This window comes from Mobula hypostoma, chromosome 7, assembly GCF_963921235.1.
Source record: "Mobula hypostoma chromosome 7, sMobHyp1.1, whole genome shotgun sequence".
In the NCBI taxonomy this organism is placed as follows: Eukaryota; Metazoa; Chordata; class Chondrichthyes; order Myliobatiformes; family Myliobatidae; genus Mobula; species Mobula hypostoma.
In genome coordinates, this window is record NC_086103.1 from 140,485,885 (window position 1) to 140,505,528 (window position 19,644).

A 19,644-nucleotide genomic window follows, 5' to 3' on the forward strand; every position below is an offset into this window, starting at 1 on the left:
ATTTAACTGCTTTTCCAGTGGAAATGTTTGTAGCATTTTGTGTGTAAATTTTGTCTCAATCAGTGTTTCAGCCTTGGTTTGTTTCAGATTAATGCTGAATCCTCTTATTTTATAGTAACACCTGTGATGGTGGGCATAGAATTCTATGGAACATATTTTAGTATCACCACCAACATATAACCAGGCATAATGGACTCGAGTCCTTGCATATAATGCAGGGAGGAAAAACCACACACCAGCAACAAGATAGATTGGATGGGTTCCTTCGCTCAGTGTCTTTTTATGATATATTCTAGGCATGTTTGAATGCTCAAACATGTCAATCAACAACTTGTGTGCTGAACTGTCCTGAGTACTGTACACGAAAAGTACTATTTAAGTAAAACTGTTTTACAACAAACTATTTATTATTGTTGCAGTGGATTAGCAGTCTTTGTGGAAGCTCACTATATACTATGGCTTGTTTAATTTTTAGAAGGAAACTGATAATATCTCCCTTTTTTTTGTGTCACTTTGCTTTCCTATGTACACTTCTATAATTCTTTGCCTCCTTTTGTCTTACTGGGATGTGTCCCGAAAACATTTTCTTTTGCCAAAAGAAAATCAAGAAATTGGACACTATCATTCATTGCCAACAGCATTTATACTGCACCTCTATTTAAAAAAAACTCTTCCAAGCTTTAGAGACTTGTGTTCTGTAGGTTTTCAGTTTAACATTAAAATCAATAAGTTGTTTGCTTTTTCACTTGTAGAATGCACTGTTATCTCTAAAACATACAATTCAAACTTCAAAAGGGAAAATACCTGAAACATTTAGCAGATCAGTGTCATCTGTAGAGAGAAATAAAAGTAATGTTTCAAACCAATGACCTTTCTCACAAATATACTGTACAGTGGATTCCAGTTCATTGGGCCATCAGTCAATCGGGGCAACTGCTTATTTGGGACAACTCTTAAGTACAAAAGCTATTCGAGAAAATAGCCAGGCTTCCCTTTGTTTAAATGGGACACCATGCCACTTGGAACAGCAGACAGTTGCCAAACAGTTTCTAATTAGCAACAGTTACATATACTTACATGGCTGTTAGACATGATACTATGCTTAAAGCAAACAGTTTTTAAATACAGGTGTCACCTGCTATTCAAATGTTCGCTTTATGAAACCTCACTGTTACGAAAGACCTACATTAGTTCCCTGTTTTCACTAACAAAAAAAAGCAGCGCATGCCCTGAGCAGCCCCCCGGATTCGGAACTGCATTCTCGCTGGCATTGCTTAAACACGTGCCTTTGAGCAGCCGTTAGCAAGATGAGTTCTAAAGTATCGGAAAAGCCTAAAAGAGCTCGTAAGGGTGTTAAGGGTACATAAAACTAGACATAATTAAGCGTTTCGCTCATGGTGAACGAAGTAAGGACAAAGTGAGTTTGGCTTGTGGAAGTTGACGAAGATGATGTTGAAGAGGTTTTGGTATCCCTTGACCAAGAGCTGATAGATGAAGAGCTGATGCAATTGGAAGAGGAAAGGATAACAACCGAAACCGAATACGGTAGCAAACAAACCGAAAGTGAAGTCGTCCAGGAACTGAACGTGAAGCAAATGCGTGAGATTTTCGCTGCAATGATAAAGTACGACTTTAATTTTGAAAGAGTAGGTCAGCTTAGGGCATATTTGCAGGATGGTTTGAGTTCTTACAAAGAACTGTATGATAGAAAAATGTGCGAGGCTAAGCAGTCAAGCAAGCCTTCCACATCAGCCACAGCAGACGACGAACCTCGACCTTCGACATCGAGGCAGGCACAGATAGAAGAAAATGACCTGCTTGCCCTCATGGAAACAGATGACGAGATGACACCCCAGTGTCTCACCACCCCAACCCCTGAGCTGGGGACAGATACCGATCCGCGAAGAATGCAGCAGTAGCCAGGACGCACCCAGCACATCTTTAAGAAAAAAGTCAAAATAAACAAGCTAATTAATTAGGTGCTGCCCGACACGTAAATTTTGGCCCAGATCAGAGGTGATGCAATCGGCAATCGCCTCTGATCTGGGCCAACATTTACGTGCCGAGCGGCACCTAATTAATTAGCTTGTTTATTTCGGCTTTTTTCTTGAAGATGTGCTGGGTGCGTCCCAGCTACCGCTGTACCCCTGCATGCTTCACAGATCGGTATCGGGCAGCCTGGAGGGTGGGGACCACTGCACCACCCCAACCTCCGACAACTCAGCCTAACACACATCATCAGTGTGCTCGGCGCTGTCCCAATTCCAGTAATTGATACTACGTTGTACGTACATTATTTCTACTTTATATCGGCTGTGTATTTTTACGCGTTATTTGGTATGATTTGGCAGTTTCATAGCTTAAAGGTTACTGGAGAGCGCTTGTGCTGTGGTTTTGCTGACGGCACTTGCGCCATGTTTCTGCCGAGAGCGCTTGCGTGAGATTTTCGCTACCGAGAACAGGGCAGGCAATGATTGTAGAGAAGTATTTCTACTTTATATAGGCTGCGTATTCATCATATCATTCCTACTTTTACTATATGTTACTGTTATTTTAGGTTTTGTGTTATTTGGCATGATTTGGTAGGTTATTTTTGGGTCTGCGAACGCTCACAAATTTTTCCCATATAAATTAATGGTAATTGCTTCTTCGCTTTACGACATTCCGGCTTACGAACCGTTTCATAGGAACGCTCTACCTTCGGATGGCGGGGGAAACCTGTAGCATCAGTTGTGTGTGTGTGTGTTCATAAAGCAGTGAGGCAATTCAGAAATGTTCTCCACACTGCAGTTTCAAACATTCAGGCTTGGAGTTGCCAGAAAAGGCCATGAGTGAAAATGTAATTATTTCACTACTTCCAACAAGTTAGCGACTATGAAGAATTTCAAGGTATCAACAATTATTTTGAATGTTAAAATGAAAATTAAGATTCGGAAAATACAATTGTTGAAAGTATCGTATGAAGTTAGTCCATTATCTGCACTGGGTGTTTGCGCTGATTTTGTTCATTTGCAGTCAATTAAAAGAACACAGCTGCATATACTGGATTAATTCCTCCATCTGTAACTATTAGGAACCAATACACAGTTTGATAGTACTGTAGTAGTATTCGTAATGTTCTAATTTGTTCTGTATTTCATAAAAATACATGTTACTCAGTTAAATGGTAGGTTTTTTTTATATATAACTTTTTAACAATTTCCATGAAACTTCAGCTAATTGGGGCAGCTGCTTTACTTGGCCAAAATGTATTGTGCCCTAATTAACCAGAATTTACTGTATTTGTATTGGAATGTAACAATTAGAAGGTGGCCTCTTAAACTCTGAACATAGTGACTAATCAGCTTGTATCTGCACTTACCATTCCCTCTTTTCCCTAGTGACATACTACTTCATTGTATGTCACAGATCTATTCATCTCTACATTAAATGTATTCAAAGATTATTTTTCTTCTGCCCTTTGAAGAAAAGCGTTCAAAGACACAAGCCTTTCTAAAAGAAAAACGTCTGCCTCACCTTAGACTCAATTCTAACTCATCATTCTTAACCAAATAACCTATGGTTCTAGATTCTTCCACAGGAAGAAACTTATCTTTTCATATCCACACTATCAAGAACCTTCAGGATGTTAAATGCTCTCGGTTTTTTTGCTGTACCTTACTTTCCATTTTTCTATTTTAAATTTATGATTTATAATTTAAATTTTTAATATTTACTATCGATTTGTAATCCAGGGAGTGGAAAGCGCAGAGTCAAATATCGCTGTGATGATTGTACGTTCTAGTATCAATTGTTTGGTGACAATAAAGTATAAAGTATAATCAAGTTGCCTCTCTCTTTCCTAAATTCCAAAAATTTTTGACTGGTTTAACCTTTTCTTATAAGGCAATCTGTCAATTTCTTATATCAGTTTGGTAAACCTCTGAGATACTGCTTGCACTCGTACATCTTCTTTGTAGCAGTACACAGTACTCCCAGTGAAATGTCATCACCAATGCTGTATATAATTGATGCATAATCATTTGCATTCAATTCCTTAGCAACCAACTATAGCATTGCTGTACCTGCATATTCACCACTTCTGAATCATGTTCTGTGACACCCAGATTCCACTGTACCTTAGAGTTCTCCAGTTTCTCACCAATTTTTCCCTGCCCAAATTTCTTATTTTCTCCCATTTCACTCCACTTAGCTCAACTATGCCCACTCACTGACCTAACAATACCACTTTGAATCAGTCAGTATCAGAATCAAGTTTAATATCACTGGCATATGTCATGAAATTTGTTGTTTTGCAGCAGTAATACATTGCAATACATAATAAAACTTCAAATTACAATAAGGAAAATAATTACCTTAAAAATAATTGCATTATGATCATTAGAGGCAAAGTGATCTCCTATACAAACTTCTGTCACCTGCCCTGTCTCATTCCCTAATAGGAGATTTTGTATTGCATTGTCTCTAGTTGGAAACTTTCCTGAACAAATATGACAAACTCTTTCCCATCCAACCCTTTTACAGAATGGGAATCCCATACTGTACCTCTGCTCCCTGACACTCTGTAAGTTCTGGCATTCTGCTAGTGCCCATCACAGTGAAGACTGAAGCAAAAAACTTATGTTTGTCTGCCATTACTTTGACCCCTTTACTAGCTCTTCAGTGTAATTTTTTATGGTCCAATATCCACTCTCACTTCTCTTTTATTCTTTATATGTCTGAAAAATCTTTTGGTATCCTCTTTGTCATTATTGACTAGCTTATCTTCATATTACATCTCTTAACTCCTTATGTTTTTTTTTAGTTGCCTTCTGGTTTTTAAAAGCTTCTGAATCCTCTATTTTCCCACTAATTTATGCTATATTATATGCCCTCTTTTTCGTTTTTATGGCGTGTTTAACTTCACTTGTCAGTCATGGGTACCTCATTCTCCTTTTAGAATACTTCTTTATCATTGGGATATAATTATCTTGTGCCTTCCAAATTGCTCCTAGAAATTCAGCTATTGCTGTTCTGCTGACATACCTACCAATATTCCCCTCTAAATGAAGCATGTCTCCTTCTGGATGAAACTTTGGCTAACTCCTCGTTCATGCCTCTGTAACACAGATACACCTGATTTTAGCTTCTCTCTCGCAAACTGCAGGGTGAATTCTATCGTATTTTACTGATTCCTAAGGGCTCCTTTACCCTAAGTTCACAAATCAAATCTGATTTATTACACAACACCCAATCCAGAATTGCCTTATGCCTGGTGGGCTCAGCCACAAGCTGATTTAAGAAGCCATCTTGTAAACATTCTAAAATTCCTTCTCGAAATCCAGCAATCCACCTGAATGTTGAAATCCCTATGACTATCGTAATGTCGCCCTTTTTACATACCTTTTCTATTTCCCATTGAAATTTATATCCTACATCCTGGTTATCATTTGGGGTCCTGTATATAACTCCCATCGGTATTTTTATCCCTGCGGTTTCTTAACTCTACCCACAAGGATTCTGCATCTTCTGATTCTATGTCACTTCTTCCTAAGGATTTGATTTCATCTTTACCAATACTGTCACTGCACCCCCTCTACTGGCCTGCCTTCCTTTCGATACAATGTGTATCTTTGAAATATTAAGCTCCCAACTATGATCTTTCAGCTACGATTCAGTGATGCCCACATCATACTCGCCAGTCTCTAACTGCTTTTCAAGATCATCTACCTTATTCCATGTACTGTAGACATTCAAATGTAATGTCTACAATTCTGTATTCACTACCCTTTTCAATTTTACCCCCATTTTACACTTCGACTCGACCCACTATCATCTGTCTCTACTTTCTCTCAGTCTCACTGCACAATGCATCGACTTGTATACCAACTGCTCCATCCTGAGCCCTATCACTCCAGTTCCCATTCCCTTCCAAATTAGTTTAAGACTTCCCCAGTAGCTCTAGTAAACCTGCCTGCAAGGATATTGGTTCTCTTCAGGTTCAGCTGTAACTATTCTTTGTACAGGTCAACCTTCCCTAGAAGAGTTCCCAGTGATACAGAAACCTGTAACACCGCACACTGCACCACTTCCTCAGCCACTCATTCATCTGTACTATCATCATATTCCTGCCCTGACTAGCACATGGCACTGGGAGTAATCCGGAGATTATACCTTGGAGGTCCTGCTCTTCAGCTTCTTCTCTATGTCATTGGTGCCACTGTGCACCATGACTTCTGGCTGCTCATTCCTCCTCTTGAAAATCTTCTGCAGCCGCTCTGAGACATCCTGGACCATATCACCCGGAAGGCAAAACACCATTTTGGCTTTCTCTCTCAGTCACAGAATCTGCTGTCCATACCCTAACTATTGTTAACTCTGCACCTGATTTTACCCTTCCCTTCTGAGCCTTAGAGCCAGCTACGGTGCCACTCACCTGTCTGCTGCTGATCGGTCATCCCTCCCAGCAGTATCTAAAGGAGTAAAATTGTTGCCAAGGAGAACGTCCAATGGGGAACCCTGCACTGATTGCTTATTTCTCTTGCTTCTCCTGGTGGTCAACCGTCTCCTATCTGAAGGCCGGACCCTAGCTGTGCCCACCTCAGTAAAAGTCTCATCTATGAGCTTTTCTGCCTCCCAGATAGTCCTAAGTATATCCAGCTCCAGCTCCAGTCCCTTGACCTTGTCAATCAGGACTTGAAATTGGGTACCCTTCCTGAAGATCTGGTCATCAGGGTACTGAAATCCTACATCTCACAGGAGGTGCATTCCTCTGCCTGAACTACCATCCTGCCAGCACTTGTTATTCATATAACTTCTCAAGCTTAAATTCTAGCCTCTGCCTGTTCTCACCCAAGCCTGTTGAGCCAAAGTCTGATCACTCTATCACTGTCCCATCCACACGTCTGCTTTGCTTACACCTCACTTTTTATTAGCCTCTGCCGAGTGCCTAAAAGATCATGATGATTGCAGCCTGCTTAAATGTTCCAAAAGGCCACAAGCTCTTTTTAAACCTCATGCAGCCTCACCAGTTGATGACTTCTTGCAATTATTGCAGCCCACTAAAAAGATTGGCACTGGAAGTATGGCAAAACTTGGAGGCTGACCCCAGCATATCCCTACTCTGTTGATCATTTACGCAACTGATGAATTCTACTGGATGTTTCGTTGTGCAAGTGACAAATAAAGCTAATCTTTATCTTAATTTTATGTGTCTCATACTTAAATAACACATTTTAAAATATTACGGGCTCCTCTCAGTAGTCAAGTTCAAGTTTATTGTCATCTGACTATACATACATACAACTAAATGAAACAGTTCTCTGGACCACAGTGCACCCACAATACACACAGCACATAAACAAAATAGTATTACAAATAACAATAAAATATAATTTAGAATACATACAATGCACAGCACAGGTAAATAGTAAACGGTTCAGTAAACACCTTGCTGTCCTAGTGACGAAACCTCAGTGGTGGCAGGGTTTTCGTTAGTATCACAGCCTGCAGGAAGGAGCTGTTACCCAGTGTGGCAGTCCTAATCCTGATGCTCCTGTACCTCTTTCCTGATGGTAGTTGGTTAAAGAGATTATGGGATGGGTGGGAAGGATTCTCAACAGTGCTTCATATTGTACTGTAACCAACTTCTGGGTAATCTGTTGGGGACTCTGAATTTAGGCATTCCTTGACAAAGTAGGCATATTAAAGTGCACATAATTAGTGTGTTCTTGTGGGAGATGTGTGTTTGCAATCCAAGTAAATTTCTCATTGGAAATCTTGATTTAAATACGGTGAAATGTCAAATCATTTCACAAAATTGGTCATCAAATCCTTGACATTCTTGATTCAGGCCATCCAGTGACTTCAGACTTTCAGAAAGTTAGCCCTTGTTGATGAGAAACATTATTCTTTAAAAAGTTGGATTTTAGTCATCAGTTTTCCTGTTTTTTAAATGTAAAGGTTTATTTTGAGAAAGTGAATTGATGCATAATACTACAACTCCTGGTTGCTACTGTTATCCTATTATGTGATTCATTTATGTGACCCAGTCCTGCCGAAGAGTTTCAACCCAGAACGTCGACTGGACTTTTTTTCCATAGAAGCTGCCTGGCCTGAGTTCCTCCAGCATTTTGTGTGTGTTGCTTGGATTTCCAGCATCTGCAGATCTTTTCTTGTATGCAGATTTTCTCTTGTATGTGATTCATTTGATGTTTTCTTGCACAGCAACCTGTTTTATGTTTTAAAGGCACATTTAGCATTCTTGTGAAGAATGTTAAATATAAACATTTGGATCAGCCTTTCTTAAGCTTTTTGCTGTAGAGGAACCCTTGAAGTAATTTTCAGGTCTCAGGGAATCCCTGCTTAAAAATTGTTGTACCTACAGCTCACAGTATGTTAGTGTGGTCAATAAGTTATAGATATACTAATGCAAAAATAATTGTCAATACTCTTTCGAGTAGAGAATGAATTTTTAGCCAACCTTTCTTGGAAAAAAGGAAAAAGCTTAGCTTACCTTTCTTGAAATTAATCTCTTTCTTGCCCTTTCATAAATTTTAAAAACTCATATGGCAAACATAATAATTTTCTGTTAAATAACTGCCAAAAGAGGACTTAATTTTTCTAAAGGTAAGCATAGTAGTTTTAATTCAAATAAAGGTTGTAAATTGATTTTAATTAATGCTATTTACGACATGAACTTTTATTTGCAATGTTGAAGCAGTGTGTTGTGACCATGTCAGGATTATTTTTACAAAAAAATCAGAACCTTTCAAGGAGCCAACCATTGATGGGGCACCATCAGTACAGATACCAATACAGTTCCTCCAAGACAGACCTTATGTTTCCAGATATGAAGACCAAATATTAAATGTTTCTTGGCTTGTTTCCGGCAGCTCTTTGCAACAAAAAGGTTTACTTGAATTTCACCATCATTTATAAATCTTTCAAATGCTACAACATGACATTTATTGGTGAAGTCTTTTTACTCATCAACCTGGATAGGGAAGCTGTTGTTTTTCAGTTTATCACACAAAACCTCTTCAGCATCATGTGATATGTCATCAGTACGTCAACCTTTCATACTGTTTGAGAGTGAAATTTTTTCAATTTCTCATACTGCATCTTGTCCTAACATTTTACCCACTATAATTTTACATGCTGGCATTATTAGGTTCTCACCAACTGTATGACTTTTCCTTCTCGGGGTAATAATTTCTGCTACTAAATAACTTGCTTCCTGATTCCCTTTACTGAATGACTTTATTAACAAAAGCTTTACTCTGTTGGTTTTGAGATTCCAATAGCTGTTTAAAATAATTAGCACTTTTACATGTCATATGGCTGTGATTTGTAGTTAAGTGTCTTTTTAATTTAGCTGAAGCCATTTCTACATTTGTAAGTTGTTTGCCACAGACTAGACACAATGGAATAGGACAGCTTGGATCACCAGTCCATGTAAAACCCATTGATCAGTAGCCTTCATTGTAAAGGCAGACTTTTTTTGTGTCTATTGCTGCACAATAAGAATGGCATAATAATAACTAAATGAGAAAACCACAAAAAATATGAAAACTTCACAGTACAATCATCAGTCTACCGTCTTCCCCTCTGTGCAATACAGCACTCGCCAATTATCAACGGTCTCCCCTAACTCGCATTAAAAAAAACTGAGCATGGACTCACCCGAATAAACACAGCCCTACTGCGCACTGCCATACTGGCGTGAAAGGCCTCCAACAAAATTGCTGGTCACTGCCCACCACTGCAAGTGCAAGCATCACACTTTGCGCAAAGTTCAAAAATCAATGTTTATTTTTTAAATCACGATCTCTTGCAGAACCCCAGTTGAGAAACCCTGATTTGGATGGTAACAAGGTAGTTTTCACAAACTGCACAGGTGGTCCAAACTAGAAGCCTCATTAGTCTGTGATGATTTTAGCAATACAACTGATAAAGAAGAATCCTATCTGGGCAAATCATTTTAATTACAGTTTTCATAGACTAAATAGTGACAGGAATGTAGTCAAAATATCACTGGATACAAATTGAAGTTTCAATATACTTATAGTTCCCATATAATGTAATCGTATTTGTGATAGCACAGCTCATGGCAACGCAAACTAGACGCAAGGGAAATATTTTAATTTTCTACCCAATGGTTGATGCGCATCCACAATAACAATGTGTAAAGTTTCAATTCCTTGGCTTTCTACAAATTACAGTAAGAACATAAAGCAATTGATGTAGGAAATTTGCTCTCAATTTGACAAGTTTATTTATTTATGGCTCTTTTCACTTTTAGAAGCACAGCCTGTTGTGTGTCCAAACACACACAGCTCCAGGATTGACTCTCCATACACGCAACAAATTCATGGGCTTGAAGGATCACTCAGTGACTGAGAACAGCACAGTTCTTAGACTTCTACATCTCAATGTGGAAAACACTAACAACCCGCTAAACGTGATTACATCTTGGTCAGTAGTGGATAAAATAGCAATGGATAAAGGATATTCCAATACAGAGCATTTTAAAGAATGGGAAGTGCAAGACACAGACAGCTCTGGTTCAGACAGTGAATTGGAGCAGTTAGGAATTGCCATGTTGGAGACCAGTTCTAATATGAAACAGTTTTGTCAGTCACCTAGTGTGGAATCAAAACTACTGAAATGCAACGAGCTTCTGCAAGACTTTAAAATTGATACTGAAACAAAACCAAAGGATGATTTACGGATTACAGATGAAGACAAAGTTTACAAAACCAAAATGGAGTTTGCACTGAAACTGGGATATTCAGAGGAACAACTGCAGTTGGTCCTGAACAAGTTAGGAACTGATGCCTTGCCCAATGATATACTAGGTGAACTTGTGAAACTGGGGAACAAAATTAATTCTGATGCCTCCTGTGGCAAAAGTACTCCTGGAACTATAAATCTACGAGATACAGCATCAACAGATTCTCAGCGATCTGATTCTCCTGTAGAAGATGTGATGGATGATGGGAATAATCTAAAACCTATAGTAATTGATGGCAGTAACGTGGCAATGAGGTGAGTGCAGAAAATTGTTTTCCTTTCCATACCCCCACCTCTCAATCTCTCTCATACATTTTCTATCTCTCTCAAACTCTCATACACTCTTTCTCAAATTCTCTCCCTCAAGCTCTCAAACCCTCCCCCCAAGTTCTCACTTCCCCCCAAGCCTCCTGAGCTCTCTCCCTCAGGCTGTTTTGGAGAATATAGAACGGTACAGCACAATGCAGGTCCTCTGGCCCATAATGTTCTGCGGACTTTTTAACGTACGGCGATTAATTTTAGCATTCTCTCCAACACAGTCCTCCATTTTTCTTTCATCCATGTGTCTATCTAAGAATCTAATAAATGTCTCTAATGTATCAACTTCTACCACAAGTCCCAGCCTGGCGTCCATGCACTTACCTCTCTCTGCAATATAAAAGCCTACCCCTAACCTCACCTCTACACGTTTTCCAGGCACCTGAAAAGTATGTCCTCTTGTATTTATCTTTGCCGTCACGGGAAAAAGGCATTGGCTGTTCACTCTATCTTTAGTTTTATTAACGTGATGCTATTATAGCTTGGGGGCATTGGAGTTCGGAGTTCGTTTACTGTATCCTCTGTAAGAAGTTTGTATGTTCTTCCCATGAGCGTGTGGGTTTTCCCTGGATGCTCTGGTTTCTTCCTATATTTCAAAGACGTACTGGTTGGTAGGTTAATAGCCATTGTAAATTGTCCTGTGATTAGGTTAGGGTTAAGTAGGTGGGTTTCTGGGTGGTTGGGCCAGAAGGGCCAGTTTATTTATTTATTTATTTAGAGATACAAATAAAAGATTATTTATTTGCATCTCTAAATAAATAAGTACATACATAAATAGCTAAATAAACAAACAAACAAGCAAACAAACCTCTACCTAGTCATCTCTGAACCTCCTTCTCTCCAAAGAGAAAAGCCTTGTGCTCAACATTTCCTCATAACAAATGTTCTCTAATCCAGGTAGCATCATGGTAAATCTTCACTGCACTCTCTCTAAAGCTTCCACATCCTTGCTGTAATGAGGTGACCAGAACTGAACACCATACTTCAATTGTAATCTAACCTAAATTTTATAGAGCTACAACATTATATCACAGCTCTTGAATTCAATGCCCTGACTAATGAAGGCTAACACACCACCTTAATCACCCTATCAACCTGGGCATCAACTTTGAAGGATTTATGGACTTGGACCACAAGATCCCTCTTCCTCCACACTGTTAAAAATCCTGCCATTAACCTTGAATTCTGCCTTCAAGTTCAACCTCAAAAAGTGTATCACTTAATACTTTACTGGATTGCATTCCATCTGCCACTTCTCACCCCCGCTCCTCATCCGTGTAATCTACAACAGTGTCCTATTATAACCTACAGAACAACACCTTTCTACACTATAACACCACCAAGTTCATGCCGTTTGCAAACTTACTAACCCACCCTTCCACTTCATCATCTAGGTCATTTGTAAAAGTCACTAAGAGCAGGGGTCCCAGAACAGATCCCTGAAGAAGACCCACTAGTCAATAACCTCCAGGCAGAATCCATCTACTACTACATTCTGCTTTCTGTAGGCAAGTCAATTTGAATCCATGCAGCCAGGTTTACCTGGATCCCATGCCTCCTGACTTTCTAAATGAGCTCATCATAGGAACTTTGTCAAATGCCTTTATTATATAGCAGTTACCATAATGCTATTAAGCATCACCAACCCGAGTTCAAAGCCACTGCTGTCTGTAAGGGATTTATGCATTCTCCCCATGACTATGTGGTTTTCCTCCAGGTGCTCTGGTTTCCTCCCACATTTCACTAGATGTTTGGATTAGTAGGTTAATCAGCGACATGAGTATAACTGGACGGCTCAGGGTCCTTTGGCCAGAAGAGCCCGTGACCGTGCTAAATACGAGGGGTAATTGATAAGTTCATGCCTAAGGTAGAGGGAGTCAATTTTAGAAAACCTAGCACATTTATTTTTCAACATAGTCCCCTCCTACATTTACATACTTAGTCCAGTGGTCGTGGAGCATATGGATCTTGGACCTCCAGAAAATGTCCACAGCAGGAGTGATTGATAAGGTTGTGGCCTAAGGTAGAAGGAGATGAGTTATAAGCTCTCATTACATGCACATGCAGTTCAACTCTTTGAATGATTATGCAGAAAGTTTGGAGTTATTAACTCCTCGCCTTCTACCTTAGGCCACGAATTTATCAATCACCCCTGCTGTGGACAATTTCTGGAGGTCCAAGATCCGTATGGTCCACGACTACTGGACTAAGTGTGTAAATGTAGACGGGGACTATGTTGAAAAATAAATGTGCTAGGTTTTCTAAAACTGACTCCTCCTACCTTAGGCCACAAACTTATCAATCACCCCTCATAAAACAAATAAAATCCATATGTGCCAATCCACCATTCTACCCTCATCAATTTGTTTTGTTACTTCCTCAAAATAGTCAATCAAGTTTGTGAGGCATGACCTGCCCTTCACAAAGCCATGCTAACTACCCCTAATCAGACCATGCTTCTCCAAATGTTCATAGATCCTGTCTCTTAGAATCCTCTCCAATAGTTTTCCCACCACTGATGTAAGATTCACTGGTCTATAATTCCCAGGTTTATCCATATTACCTTTCTTGAACAAGGGAATTTCACCTTCCAGTCTTTTGGTACTACTCCTATGACCAGTGAGGACACAAAGATCATCACCGATAGTACTGTAATCTCTTCCCTTTCTTCCTGTAGTAAACTAAAATATATCCTGTCTTGCCCCAAGGACATCTATGCTAATGTTCTTCAAAAGTTTTAACACATCCTCTCTCTTAACCTTGACATGTTTCAACACATTAGCCTGTCCAAGCTGACCTCACATATGTCAGGGTCCATCTCAGTGGTAAATACTGAAGCAAAGTATTCAATAAAGGCTTCCTCTGACTCCAGGAACACATTTCCTCTTTTATCCCTTAGCAGTTGTTCCCTTACTATAATCATCCTCCTGTTCTTCACGTATGTGTAAAACACCTTGGGGTTTTCATTAATCCTATTCGCAAGGACCTTCTCATGCCCCCTTCTTACAATGCTTAGTCCATTCTTAAGCTCTTTAATGTCTACCTTATAACTCACAAAAGGCCTGCATGATTTTTGCTTCCTAAACTTTAAGTATGCTTCCTCCTTTGTCTTGATGAAATATTCTATCTCTCTTATCAACTTTTCCCCTTCTCAATGGGACAGACCTATCCAGAACCACATGCAAGTGTTCCCTAAACCCATAGCCTTGGCAAGGATAGGAGCAGACAGTATGGGAAAGTATGTAATTTGGGGAGGCTAATTATGAAGCTATTAGATAGGAATTTGGGAGTAGAAATTGGGAACTGATGTTCTCAGGAATATGTACAATGGAAATGTGACGATTATATGGGGATAACTAGAGAGAGTAGAACCACCACTGAAGGATAAAGGGGGTAAATATTTGCTTGGATGCAAAGGATGTGGGTGAGGCCATTAACGAACACTTTACATCAGCAGTTACCAAGGAGAAGGACATGGAGGATAAGAGATCAGTGCTAAACATATTGATATACTAGGGCAATTTGAGGTAAAAGAGGAGCTAGTATTGGGACTCTTTTTCAGAGCATTAAGGTGGATAAGTCCCCAGGGCCTGATGGGAAATACCCCATGTTATTCAGAGAAGTGAGAGCAGAGATTGCTGAGACCTTGATCAATATCTTCTTCATGTCCTCTCTAGCCACAGGCAAGTTTTTGGAGCACTGATGAGTGGCTAATGTTGTTCCGTTATTCAAGAAGGGAACCAGGAATAATCCTGGAAAAACTATAGACCAGTGAGTTTCACAACAGTGGTAGGGACTTTACTGGAGAGAATTCTTAGGGATAGAATTTATGAACATTTGGAAAACCATGACCTAATTAGGAACAGCCAGCATGGTTTTGTACAGGGCATGTCATGTCTTACTAAATTGATTGAATTTTTTGACAAGTTGATGAGAGTGATTGATGAAGATAGTAGAGCTGTGGATGTTGTTAACATGGATTTTGGTATGATGTTTGCCCAGATCCCTCATGAGATGCTCATTCAGAAAATTAAGATGCATGTAATCTATGATGAATTGGCCGATTGAATTCAGATCTGGCTTACCCATAGAAGACTGAGAGTAGTAGTTGAAGGGACTTATTTTAGCTGCAGATTAGTGGTGTTCTGCAGCGATCTGAAGCCTCTGCTGTTTTGTGATGTACATAAGTGACCTGGATGAAAATGTAGATAGGATGTAAGTTTGCAGATGATACTAATATTGGTGGCAAACAATACAGCAGGATATAGATGAGTTGCAGGTATGGGCGGAGAAATGTCCAATGCAGTTTAACCTGGCCAAATGTAAAGTATTGCTTTTTGGTAGGTCAAATGCAAAGAGGTAGTACACTGTTATGGGCAAGTTCCTTAAGAGTGTTGCTAACTAAAGCATGCAATTAAGGTGCGAGGGGTTAAATTCAAAAGAGATGTGAGGGGCAAGTTTTTTTGCACAGAGAGTGGTGGGTGACTGGAATAAGCAGCCTGAGGTGTGATAAAGGCAGAAACATTAGAGACTTTTTAAGGGACATTCATGTGTGTAAGGAAAATGGAAGATTACGGACATTATGTGGGCAGAAGAGATTAGTTAGCCATTTGATTACTGATTTAATTTGTTTGGCACAACATTGTGGACCAAAGAGCCTGTTTCGTGTGCTGTACTGTTCTATGTTCTATGTGCAGTGGTGCTAGACAATTTGTGAACCCTGTAGAAATTTCTTTATTTCTGCATAAATATGACCTAAAATTTGATCAGATCTTCACATAAATCCTAAAACTAGATAAAGAGAACCCAATTAAATAAATAACACAAAATCATTATACTTTTTCACTTATTTATTGAGAAAAATGATCCAATATTACATGTATTTGTTGGAAAAAGTATTTGAACCTTTGCTTTCAGTAACACACATAAAATGCTAGAGGACGCAAACATGAGGAAATCTGCAGATGCTGGAATTTCAAGCAACACAAATAAAAGTTGCTGGTGAACGCAGCAGGCCAGGCAGCATCTCTAGGAAGAGGTACAGTCGACGTTTCGGGCCAAGACCCTTCATCAGAACTAACTGAAAGAAGAGCTAGTAAGAGATTTGAAGGTTTGAGGGGGAGGGGGAGATCTGAAATGATAGGAGAAGACAGGAAGAGGAGGGATGGAGCCAAGAGCTGGACAGTTGATTGGCAAAGGAGATATGAAAGGATCATGGGACAGGAGGCCTAGGAAGAAAGAAAAGGGGGGGGCGGGTGGAGCCCAGAGGATGGGCAAGGGGTATAGTGAGGAGGACAGAGGGATAGATCATTTTGGATCTCCCCTTCCCCCTCCCACTTTCAAATCTCGTAGTCATACTTTATTGATCCCGGGGGAAATTGGTTTTCATTACAGTTGCACCATAAATAATAAATAGTTATAAACCATAAATAAAAAAAGTAAATTATGCCAGGAAATAAGTCCAGGACCAGCCTATTGGCTCAGGGTGTCTGACCCTCCAGGGGAGGAGTTGTAAAGTTTGATGGCCACAGGCAGGAATGACTTTCTGTGACGCTCTGTGTTGCATCTCGGTGGAATGAGTCTCTGGCTGAATGTACACCTGTGTCCACCCAGTACATTATGTAGTGGATGGGAGACATTGTCCAAGATGGCATGCAACTTGGACAGCATCCTCTTTTCAGACACCACCGTCAGAGAGTCCAGTTCCATCCCCACAACATCTCTGGCCTTACGAATGAGTTTGTTGATTCTGTTGGTGTCTGCTACCTTAAATCTCTTACTAGCTCTTCTTTCAGTTAGTCCTGACGAAGGGTCTCAGCCCAAAACGTCGACTGTACTTCTTCCTAGAGATGTTGCCTGGCGGAAATGCTAGAGAAACTCAGTAGGCCAGGCAGCGTCTATGGAGAAGAGTACAGTCAACATTTCGGGCCAAAATCCTTTAGCAGGACTGGAGAAAAAAAGCTGAGGAGTAGATTTAAAAGGTGGGGAGGGGAGAGAGAAACACAAGGCGATAGATGAAACCTGAAGGGGGAGGGATAAAGCAAAGAGTTGGAAAAATGATTGGTGAAAGAGACTGAAGGCCATGGAAGAAAGAAAAGCAGAAAGGTGGGGGGGGGGAGGAGCACCAGAGGGAGGCGATGGGAGGGTAAGGAGATAGGTGAGAGAAAGAAAAGGGGATGGGAAATGGTGTGACGGTGGGGGGGGGCATTACCAGATGTTTGAGAAATCGATGTTCATGGCATCAGGTTGGAGGCTACCCAAACGGAATATAAAGGGTTAAACATAGAAACCTAGAAAATAGGTGCAGGAGTAGGCCATTCGGCCCTTCGAGCCTGCACCGCCATTCAGTATGATCATGGCTGATCATCCAACTCAGAACCCTGTACCTGCCTTCTCTCCATTCCCCCGATCCCTTTAGCCACAAGGGCCATATCTAACTCCCTCTTAAATATAGCCAATGATCTAGCCTCAGTTGTTTCCTGTGGCAGAGAATTCCACAGATTCACCACTCTTTGTGTGGAGAAGTTTTTCCTCAACTCGGTCCTAAAAGGCTTCCCCTTTATCCTCAAACTATCACCCCTTGTTCTGGACTTCCCCAACATCGGGAACAATCTTCCTACATCTAGCCTGTCCAATCCCTTTAGAATTTTATACGTTTCAATAAGATTCCCCCCTCAATCTTCTAAATTCCAGAGAGTATAAGTCCAGTCGATCCAGTCTTTCATCATATGAAAGTCCTGCCATCCCAGGAATCAATCTGGTGAACCTTCTTTGTACTCCCTCTATGGCAAGAATGTCTTTCCTCAAATTAGGGGACCAAAACTGCACACAATTTCTCCAACCTAAGTGTGGCCTTATTATGACAGAGGGGAAGGCCAGGGGTGGACATTTCGGAATAGGAATGAGAAGTGAAATTAAAATAGGTGTCCACTGGGAGATCCCACTTTTTCTGGTGGACAGAGTGTAGATGCTCGGCGAAGTGGTCTCCCAATCTACCTCAGGTCACAGGGATATACATGAGGCCACTCTGGGAGTACCAGACATTGTACATGACCACAACAGACTCGCAGGTGAAGTGATGTCTCACCTCGATGGACTGTTTAGGGCCCTGAATGGTAGTGAGGAAGGAGGTGTACAGACAGGTGAAGCACTTGTTCCGCTTGCAAGTATAAGTGCCAGGAGGGAGATCAGTGGGGAAGCACAAATGGTCAAGGAAGTCACATAGGGAACGATCCCTGTGGAAAGCAGAAAGTGGGGGGAGGGAAAGATGTGCTTGGTGGTGGGATCCTGTTGGAGATATCAGAAGTTTCAGATAATTATGTGCTAGATGTGGAGGCTGGTAGGGTAGTAGTTAAGGACAAGAGGAACCCTATCCCTGGTAGGGTGGCGGGAGGATGGGGAGAGAACAGACGTGCATGAAATGGAAGTAACTGGTGTAACACCCTTCTGCAGTAATAACTTCAACCAAACATTTCCAGTAACTGTTGACCAGTCCTGCACGTTGGCTTGGAGGAGTTTCAGGCCATTGCTTCTTACAGACTATTTCTACTCTGGGATGTTAATGGGCTTCCTTGCATGAACCACTTGCTTCAAGTCCTTCCACAACATTTCTATAGGATTAAGGTCAGGACATTCCAAACCACGGATTTTCTTCTTTTTAAATCATTCTGTTGTTGATTTACTCTTTTCTTTCAGATCATTGTCTTGTTGCATTAACCAACTTTTATTAAGTTTCAGCTGATGGACTGCTACCCTGACATTCTCCTGTAAAATATCTTCAGACAATTTTGAATTCATTGTTCCATCAATGATTGCAAGCTGTCCAGGCCCTGAGGCAGCAAAGCAACCCCAAACCATGATGCTCCTTCCACTATGTTTCATGGTTGAGATGAGGTTTGAGTGTTGGTCGACAGTGCCCTTTTTCCTCCAAACATAGCAATGTGCATTTCTGTCAAGAAGTTCAACTTTTGTCCCGTATGTCCACAGAATATTGTCCCAGAAGTGCTGTAGAACATTCAGGTGGTCTTTTGCAAACTTGAGATGTGCAGCAAAGGTTTTTTTTTGGGAGAGCAGTGGTTTCCTCTGTGGTGTCCTTCCATGAACACCATTTTTGTTCAGTGTTTTACTTACAGTGGAAACATGACAGTTTTAGAGATTTCTGCAGGTCTTTTGCTGTTACCCTTGGGTTCTTTTTCACTTCCTTCAGCATTGCAAATTCTGCTCTTGGTGTGATCTTTGCAGGATGTCCACTCCTAGGGAGATTAGCAAGAGTACTGAGTTTTCTCCATTTGTAGACAATTTCTCTTAATGTGGATTGATGAACAATCAGGTCTTTAGAATTGCGTGTGTAGCCTTTTCCAGCTTTATGCATCTCTACATTTCTTCTGATAAGGTCGTCTGTCTGGAAGTTGTTTTGACTGAGGCATGGTGCACATAAACAGATCTTTCTTGAGAAGAGTCGCTCTGTCAGTAACCTGACTTTATGTGTATTTTTTTATATAGGGCAGGGCATATCTACAACTCACACCTCCAATCTCATCTCATCAATTGGAA

The 19,644-nt window shown here is 40.5% G+C and overlaps 1 protein-coding gene across 4 annotated transcripts in view; it reads left to right on the forward strand.

The window, feature by feature from the left end:
- The window catches only part of LOC134349590 (probable ribonuclease ZC3H12C), a 105,615-nt gene that overhangs the window by 55,681 nt on the left and 30,290 nt on the right, over positions 1 to 19,644 (forward strand). For all 4 annotated transcript variants that reach the window (XM_063054142.1, XM_063054143.1, XM_063054141.1 and 1 more), the window contains exon 2: positions 10,283 to 11,028. In XM_063054142.1, coding sequence (XP_062910212.1) covers positions 10,352 to 11,028 — 677 coding nt within the window. In that variant the 5' untranslated portion in view covers positions 10,283 to 10,351. The remainder of the gene's footprint in view (positions 1 to 10,282; positions 11,029 to 19,644) is intronic.